The sequence below is a fragment of the Myotis brandtii genome, unplaced genomic scaffold (genome assembly GCF_000412655.1).
Source record: "Myotis brandtii unplaced genomic scaffold, ASM41265v1 scaffold496, whole genome shotgun sequence".
NCBI classification, from domain to species: domain Eukaryota; kingdom Metazoa; phylum Chordata; class Mammalia; order Chiroptera; family Vespertilionidae; genus Myotis; species Myotis brandtii.
The window spans coordinates 230142-239881 of record NW_005368921.1 but is presented as its reverse complement, the minus strand read 5'-3'; the positions used below and the strand labels follow the sequence as shown (position 1 = coordinate 239881).

Sequence of the window (9740 nt, the reverse complement as noted above, 5' to 3'; positions counted from 1 at the left end):
AGTGGGCTTTCTTGTTGTTTTGTTGATGGCTTCTTTTGCTGTGCAGAAGCTTTTTATTTTGATGTAGTCCCATTTGTTTATTTTCTCCTTAGTTTCCATTGCCCTAGGAGTTGTATTGGCTTTAGTGTAAAAGTACCTTTTTTTTTTATCCCTTTACAAGAATATTGTTCCCCCACCCTGATGCTGCTGCCACTTCTGCAGCCTATTTAAGGGTACTTCTGTAGCTCTGGCCGCTACGATAAAATACTTGGGGAGTTTAAATAATTATTTCCCATATTTTCTCTTTCTGAGTAGACTAACAATATGAAATCTTACATATAAGAATAGATCTTAAAAACAGAAACAAAAAAATCCCTATAGTAAATGAATGAGTACTCATAAAAAGTTTGACTGGGACATTAGCCTTAGAATCTTATCTCACACTAACCCAGCACAGCAAATGCGTTATGAGTGGCACAAAGCCCAAACAGCAGAGACAGAGGATTCCCTATGTTCATAAAATGGCGAAGTGCAAATTAAGTCCCTCAAAGATAAGAAATCAAGCAAAGAACATCAATCAGTAACCAAGTTATATTACAGACAGACAAGAACTTCCACTAGCTAAGAGTTTCTAGTGGCTGATGCCTTGAGAGGGAGAGCAGGAAGGGTCCCTAAGATTAAGAATTCTTGGCAGCTGCTGGGAACTTCCTGCAATCCCTGCCATGTGTTCAGCCTGCCACAAGTAGCTGGGGCCCCTAACAAAGTGAAATATACCCCATCTTTAAACAAATTAAACCAAACAACAAAGACACAAAACAACAATTAACAGAAACACTCATATATGATATTTACAAGTGTGCATAACACACAGACAAGACTTAATAAATCAGAGTTCTTTCCATGGATCTTTCAGAAGAAATCTTATAGTGCCCAGGACTTACAGCCAGAATGCGACCCAGAGGTTCTCCCAGGTGGGGTGGCCAGTGAACACCCACAAACAGCCTGTTGTTCACAGATCTCATCATATTCTGCCCTCCATCATAGATATTGACTGGTGTCCAAAGTTGTTTTGGCCAAAATCTGCCAGTCCCGAGGCATCATATGGTAATTTTCAGACAAGGCATTAAGGAGTCCTTTTGTAAATAGACTGTTAGCCCCATTTTCTCTAATACTTTTCCTTATTTCTTTAAAGGTATTAAAGGAGAGTGGTTCATGTATCTGATTACCTTGCTGATCTTGCATAACTGGGAAAGCCAAAAGCTTTCCTTCTAACATAGTTTGCCTGACACATAATCCCATAACTGAGGATCTAGTTGATGAGCCTTCCCACACTGGAGGCGGAGGATCGGGAAAGGTTCCTCTGATGGTGGGGTCTTAGATATTACAGGCTCTACAGGCTCTACTTCAGGAGGAGGGGGCAGTGAAAAATCCTCCTGGCGTTCTGTAGGCTTTTGATCCTCAATATAAAGTGGGCATAGTGCAGCTCGAACAAGAGCCCACATAGTTAAAGATGATAAGGGCACTCGTTTTCCCTGGGCCTGATTTCTCTTTAATTCTTGCCCATTTATTCCCAGAGATTAAGGTCTAGTGTTCCAGCATCAGGGAACCAAGGATTATAAATTATAACAGTCTGTAACAGGCTCATTAATTGTTCTGTAACAGAGGCACCACCTGCTTTTAATAACTGTTTAAGCACTGTGATATATTGCTGTTATTCTGTGAACAGCTTTTGTCCCATTGTGAAACAATCCCCTAGAACCGTGGTCGGCAAACTGCGGCTCGCGAGCCACATGCGGCTCTTTGGCCCCTTGAGTGTGGCTCTTCCTAAGCCTTAGGAGTACCCTAATTAAGTTAATAACAATGTACCTACCTATACAGTTTAAGTTTAAAAAATTTGGCTCTCAAAAGAAATTTCAATCGTTGTACTGTTGATATTTGGCCCTGTTGACTAATGAGTTTGGCAACCACTGCCCTAGAACTTGGAAATCCCAAGCAGGCTCCAATGACTTACTGCACAGTTACTTTCATTTTCTTACTCTTCATTTTCGAGGTTTCTGCCACATCTCATTGCGTTCCTCCTTACATGGGGCACCACTTGCTGGTGCTGATCAGCAGACCCTGAGCTACAGATGAATGATTACTCTGACACACGTTTCTGTGAAAGAGAGGGCTAAGGGACTGCTTGGCTATAGGAACCAAACAGCCCCGTTTGCCTGCCTCCTCAGGCTTTTATTGTAACAACAGCTTGAACTAAAATTAACTATTCGATACTATCAGTCAGGTAAGCATCCTTGAGAAGACACATGCGTCTGCAGTGTCCTTTAAGCAAGGACATCTAAAGACTAAACATAAAGATTCCAGTAAAACACCCAGGGGCTCAGATTTGTTTGGAAAAGTCAAGGCAGGGGCAGCCGCCTTCGGCCAGCTCCCCCTGGGGGCTCCTGACCTTTCGGAGATTCCTTCTTACAAACTTTCCAACCAAGTTCTGTGCTTCCCACAGAAAGTAATAAAAAGAAAAAGAAAAAGAAAAAAGAGAAAGTAATACAGACGTACACCCCCAACCCCCACTGATCTCTTCCAGGCTTCCCCCGCCCTCTGCCTTGGGCCTTCACCACTCTATTGTCTGTGTCCATGGGTTATGCATGTATGGATATAAATTCTTTGGTTAATCTCTTCTCACCCACCCACCCCCACCTTCCTTCTGAGATTGATCAGTTTGTTCCATGCTTCTATGTCTCTGGATCTGTTTTGTTCATCCGTTTATTTTGTTCTTTAGATTCCACATATGAGTGAGATCATGGGATACTGTCTTTCTCTGACTGGTTTATTTTGCTTAGTATGATACTCTCCAGGTCCCTCCATGCTGTCTCAAAGGGTAAACAATATTTTGATGGGGAGACTGGAAGAACACTTTAAATTAATTATTTTCTTTCAAGTCGAAGAAAATAAAAAACAACAACTGTTTATTTCCTTGTTTGATTCGTATTTGTTTTAGTTTTCTTCATTTCAACTTTATAGATTAGAAGTAACATCAGGCTTACACTCACTAGAAAATTATTATCATCTCTTCTGATTGGGATCTTACCCTGAAAGAGGTTTGCTTGCAGGAGGATTAAAGGAGTGAACTCACATGGTGGAGGGCGTTCATTCTGGGTGCAATTAATGTTTGAGAAAGTTAATGTGAATAGGGATCAGATCAAAAAGAGACAAACAGATTTGTAACTTAATGGCTTATGCTTAGCTTGACATTTTATTTTTTTTACTTGAACATTCTCTTACTTGTTTGAGACCAATGCAATATTTTTGAATGAGTCACTGAAAGCTTGTCTCACTTGTTTGTTTCTCAGAGTGTAAATGAATGGGTTCAACACAGGAGCGATGGATGTCATTAGCACTGTCACACCCTTATTAATAGTCACTGATTCCTTGGCTGAAGGTTTGATATAGATGAAGATACAGCTTCCGTAAGTGAGTGAAACCACAATCATATGGGAAGAACAGGTGGAAAAGGCCCTTTTCCTTTGTTGGGCAGAGCGCAATCTTAGGATGGTCTTAATGATGTAAATGTAGGACAAAACAACACACACGAGGGTCAGAATGAAGGTCAGCACAGCACAGACAATAACCAGCTGCTCGATGAGCCATGTGTCTGAGCATGAAATCTTCAACAAAGGAGATACATCACAGACAAAATAATCAATGACATTTGAATCACAGAATTTCAAATGTAGGAACAAAGTAAATGGTGGGAGTATGATCAACAAGCCAGCCATCCAACAGCAGAGGACAAGGCTCTTGCAGACTCTGCTGCTCATGATGGTCACGTAACGCAAGGGTTTGCAGATGGCCACATAGCGGTCATAGGACAGCACAGCTAACAGAAAAAATTCAGTTACTCCAAACACGTCAGTAAAAAACAATTGAACGACACAAGTATTATATGTAATTGATCTGTCACCTGTTGCAATGTTGTACAAATATCTAGGGACACAAGCAGATGTAAATGAAATTTCTAACAAGGCAAAATTCTGTAGGAAAAAGTACATGGGTGTTTTAAGGTGGGAGTCCACTAAAGTGAGGGATATGATGGTCAGATTCCCAGTTATACTCAACATGTAAGTGAGAAATAGAAAAGTAAAAATCGGAACCTGAAGTTGAGGGTCATCTGTCAGTCCCAAGAGGATGAAAGTTGTTATTGTGTGGTTTCTCATTACTGGACTTTATTTAATTTCATGTAAAGTTGAGAGATATTCTATTTGAATAGAGTGGCATCAAAGCCAGATAAAGATAAACAGTGACTACTAGCAAACTAATTCACATGCAGTTTCTGCTATAAATTAGTAGTTGATATTGCCAACACTCTGGTGGGCCTTGCTACTTAATTGCTTATTTTATTTTATTGTTTTGGCAGTTTTGTGATAGATTTCAAAACATATTTTAAATAAAAAAATTGTTTTAGCACTGTTGTTTCCTTTTTTATTTCAGTTTTAACTTATACCAAAGACTGAACTTTCTCACGTGGGTAGTTTTGACCTATATAATGTTTTGTGATTCAATAAAATTATGATTTCTTCTTATGTCTAAGATTTCTTATCTCAAAGGTGAATATTTAAATGTAATACCTTTTTCATGTCTTTCCATGAAGATTTGGTCGTGATCAAATGTAAACATGTAAGAACTAATCTGGGCTCCATGCACAGGCGTTGTTGGTCTACCTGTAACTTGTATTTCACATTTTGCCACTATGACCAAATATGTTGTTTTGTTTTTATGTTTTAACATGTAACTTAAACATTGTTGGATGACTCCTCTGACTCTCCTTATGTTTCTCTGCTAGTGTGTAGTTTACGCTCAGTGTCTACTGGATATACAATACAGAGTATTTTACTGCATGATGTATTTGCCGTAGGTGAAGAAATGTCAGACCTAATGATGTACAGCTGGAAAACACTCACATTTTTTTTATGCTTTCATTCTGTTTAGTTAAGCATGGAAAACACTCTGACACCTTTTTGTCACTATTACTAAGTCCAAAATCAACTCTAAATTACTAAATATACTCTCCATGCACATGTCTTTATTGTCTCCCTCAGTCTTAGCCTTAGCGGCAGTACATCAAGATTAAGATCAGATCTGCAGCGAGATCTCCATCGTCCAATACCTGCTTTTCCGTCTTCGTCTGTATGACTGTCGGCAAGTTTTCCAACTTCTCAGGCATTCAGTACGTTAATCTACAAAATGGAGATAAAAACAGTATCTACCATATTCACCTAAAAGGATAATCCTAAAATATAAATATTTTACATTTCTATAAGATAAATGCATTTAATTAAATTCTATTCAATTTCAATCCAGTGTATTTGTGTGACTTCAGTTTTTAAATCCCTTTTTGTTTTTGTATTTTTGTTCTATTATTTCAAAATGTCACCTACATTGAAATAGGTTTATGAATGTACCACAAGTTTAAAATTAATTTCCAACACACTTTTATGTACCTCTTTGTTTTGTGCAATAAAATCTGATGCATGGTACAGGCTTCGTATATGGCAGTTGTTATTTTCTGGCCTCTTACAGATAATTTATGTGCTGTGAACTCAAAATCCCAAGTGGGACTTATGCTTTGTGTAACCCATATAGTCTTCTTTCTGCTCCATGTTCCTTATACTAGAAAGAATAAATTCTATTTATTGAGAATTTACTATGTGGTAGTTCTTGTAAGCACTTCATATTGATGATCTGTCTGAAAAAAAATCCTTTCTTATCTCTCTCTTTCCACATTCCATCCTTACTTCCCAGTCTCCCAAACTACCCAGATGTAACTATATGTTTGTGATTTTCACTTGAGCATCATTTCTACTGGAAAGTCCTTTGGTACTCTATTGTCTACGTTAAGTGTTCCTCATTTATGCTTCCATACAAATAACTGCTACTTCCACTCTAGCACTTCCTCTGAGAAAGTGAGTTTGTTGAAATCAGGGACTGTTGTCTTCTCTACTGGGATAGCTACCAAAACTAGCAATCCGAGACTTATAGTCCATGGTAAGACATATTGTTGTGTAAATTACATACACACATAATAATGTCTATGTATTATTCATTTGCCTACACATTCAAACCTATATTCAAGTTTCATCTTGAAACTCCTTTGCCACACTTATTTTACTTTTTACTTGTAAATTTTACATATAGTTGTATTTAACACAGGATTTTTTTGCATTTGAAACAATAATTTTGCTGGCGAATAAAGTCATGCATACCATGAACTATCACCCTTTTTGCTTATGTCATTACTTCCCTGCTTACCAAACTGTTAACTGGCTTCTCTTCCTTGCTTTAGCTCTCAAGCAGATAGTTGTATCTTTCTCGGTGGCTATTTTTTGTTTCTTTGAGGAAATCTGTAAGATATTTAAACTGGAGGTCAAGGAATTTGCATATCTGAATATGTAATTTGTTCACATGCTATTCATTTTAAATTATAAATATTTTACATTTCTATAAGGTAAATTTATTTAATTTAATCCTGTTTAATTTCAATCTAGGGTATTTGTGTGACTCCAGTTTTTAAATCCCTCTTTATTTTTGTTCTTATTATTTCAAAATGTCACCTACATTGAAATAGGTTTATGAATGTACCACAAGTTTAAAATCAATTTCCAACACACTTTTATGTCTCTCTTTGTTTTCCATAATTGTTACAATATCTTCAAAAGTATCTTTTTATAAACATCATCGCATAATTTCATGATAATTCCTGGAAATGAAATTTTAAGAAAAAAGGAGATAATAATTTAGAACTTTTGTAATCATTTACCAAGTTATGATTAATAAACTTTTCCTTCAACTCAAAGTGTGACTGCATCCACACTATGTTTCATGTGCCTTTTCCCAAGATTGTTGACATTTTTATTTGAAACAGGTTTTGGTGCCATTGAATATTCACAATTTATACCATGGAATATTTATCTGTTCAGTCTACATCTAAGGATTTCTTCCTTGTCTTCTTGCAGATAAAGATGTTTCCCTTCTTAGTTTTACAATCATGTCTCTTTAGTGCATATTTTAATAATACTTTAAAACCAGAGTCCAAGAACTTTTTAATTATTGCTTTGGCTTAATGGTTGTTCCATAGTTTTTCCTCAGCTATGACACTTAGTTGTACTAACATACTCAAATACATTTTTAGTTTTGAAATAGTATCTCCAGGATTTGAACGTCTCATATAAATGAATAAAAAACAAGTTGCTTTTCAATTTCCTAGCAAAACTCTAGTAAGTTGTTATATGATTGGCTGTCATTTGTTCCTTTAAAATATTCCTTTTCTCCAGAGATTAGAGCAAGGTCATCTCTCACTGTATGACTGGGAACTAGAGTTAAACCACAATGTTTACTGTTGCATCCTTTGAAAGAAGAGATGACAATGATATTTTTGAAGAACTTTAACATTCCCATGAATTGTAAGGACACAACATAATAACTAAATAGATAATTTTAATTAAAGCAGTAGTTCTCAACCTTCCTAATGCCGCGACCCTTTAATACAGTTCCTCATGTTGTGGTGACCCCCAACCATAAAATTATTTTTGTTGCTACTTCATAACTGTAATTTTGCTACTGTTATGAATCATAATGTAAATATCTGATATGCAGGATGTATTTTCATTGTTACAAATTGAACATAATTAAAGCATAGTGATTAATCACAAAAACAATATGTAATTATATATGTGTTTTCCGATGGTCTTAGGTGACCCCTGTGAAAGGGTCGTTGGACCCCCAAAGGGGTCGCGACCCACAGCTTGAGAACCGCTGAATTAAAGGAAAGGATGCTCTTTTCAGCCTTCCTAACCTCCTTACTCCGCTATGTACTTTGTAACCCAGGGGCTCCTAGAACTTTACACAGTAACATGCTCTTTCCTCCACCCTGTGTGGCAGCCCTGTTCCAAAATATTTTTTATTTATTCCATTTATCAATGCTAGTTTTTAAGAGGCAAAGTTTACAAAAGTAGTTTGCATCTTTTAAATATTTTTATATTTTAAAAAGTGCAAAGAAAGCTAATTTTTTCAATATTATGTTAAGAGCTGTCATATCAGGTGATTTTAATGTAGATATACACTTTTCTCTTTAAAGAGGAAAGTGAGAGTGTGGAAGAGATAACTTTTCACTGCATATAAATTCACAGTATTTTTATGCAAACTATAAAAAGCAGTATTGAATGATACAACTCAGAAAAATCTGTGGATCTTTATATAATAAAAATTCAAATATTAATTACATCTGATTTTGTAAAGTCAATGTCAAATCTTCTCAAAGAAAATCAACACACAGATTTACCAAAGATGAAAGTAAGTGAAATAGCCAATGTACTTACTCGTCTGAAAGTTAATAATAACTTCAGCTGATTCTTTAGCAACCAGAACCCTAAGGGCTAACTTGAGGAAGAGAATCTATTAAAAAAGGTTTGTGTAAAAATTTCTTTAAGTTTATGACTCTACTTACCCTGACCCGTGCTCTGGGAAGACCTAGGGCTCTTTGAATTTTTCATCTCCAACATGAGAAGATTTTCAAACTAAGAACTTGATGCCTAGGAAATGTTTTCTACTCTTTCTTGGTTGAAAGTAAAATATTGTTCAACTATTTCCCCTTTTTGCTTTGAAATCATTGATATTATGACTTTTCTGGATAGGATAAGAGGCTTTCACACTATTAAGACTTATATTTGATTTATTTGCTGTACCTCAAACTAAGTATTAAACAACTGGGTCCTCGGTGACACAGGTTCGAACATCACTAATGAGTTTCCTTTGTAATGAACTAGGGCAAAAATCCTGTAAGATGCAGCAGTGGGGGCACTGTCTCTAGAGACACAAAGATGTGACAATAGCAACAGGCACAGGTCAAGATAAAATAATAAAAAAAAAACAGAGATCAAGAAGTAGTCTGCCTTTTCTTTATTTCTTCCCTACCATCTATGGAAGCTGAAAGATCACACAGCTCTATTCCACCTGCTATTTTTCTCAATCATTATAAAAGATAACAAAATAGAAAATTAGAAAACTCAAAGCAAGTGATAATTCTTTTTTATATTTTAAAGAACTATATCAGTGGTTCTCAACCTTCCTAATGCCGCGACCCTTTAATACAGTTCCTCATGTTGTGGTGACCCCCAACCATAAAATTATTTTTGTTGCTACTCCATAACTGTAATTTTGCTACTGTTATGAATCATAATGTAAATATCTGATATGCAGGATGTATTTTCATTGTTACAAAATGAACATAATTAAAGCATAGTGATTAATCACAAAAACAATATGTAATTATATATGTGTTTTCCAATGGTCTTAGGCGACCCCTGTGGAAGGGTTGTTCGATCCCCAAAGGGGGTCGCGACCCACAGGTTGGCGACCCACAGGTTGAGAACCGCTGAACTATATGAATATTTATGAATATTTAAAAAATAAAAATACTATTATTTCCATTTTCCCCTGTCAGCACTTCCTAAGATATGGTCATGTATGAATTTATGTAAAGACTAGAGGCCTGGTGCATGAATTCATGCACCAGTGGGGGTCCCTTGGCCTGGCCTGCCAGATAGGGCCCAAACTGGCTCTCCTACATCCCCTGAGGGGTCCTGGATTGCAAGAGGGTGCAGGCCAGGCTGAGGGACCTCACCGGTGCATGATCGGGGCCAAGGAGGGATGCGGAAAGTTGGCCAGCTGGGGAGGAAAAGTGGGAGGGCTCCAGGGGATGTCCAGCCTGT

At 36.9% G+C, this 9740-nt stretch overlaps 1 protein-coding gene across 1 annotated transcript; it reads right to left on the bottom strand.

Annotated features, from left to right (window-relative positions):
* Positions 1 to 3254: 3254 nt before the first annotated feature.
* Positions 3255 to 4190, bottom strand: LOC102246365 (olfactory receptor 6C2-like). Its single transcript, XM_005876764.1, has one exon. The coding sequence runs from the start codon at positions 4188 to 4190 to the stop codon at positions 3255 to 3257; it is 936 nt and encodes a 311-aa protein (XP_005876826.1).
* Positions 4191 to 9740: the final 5550 nt, after the last annotated feature.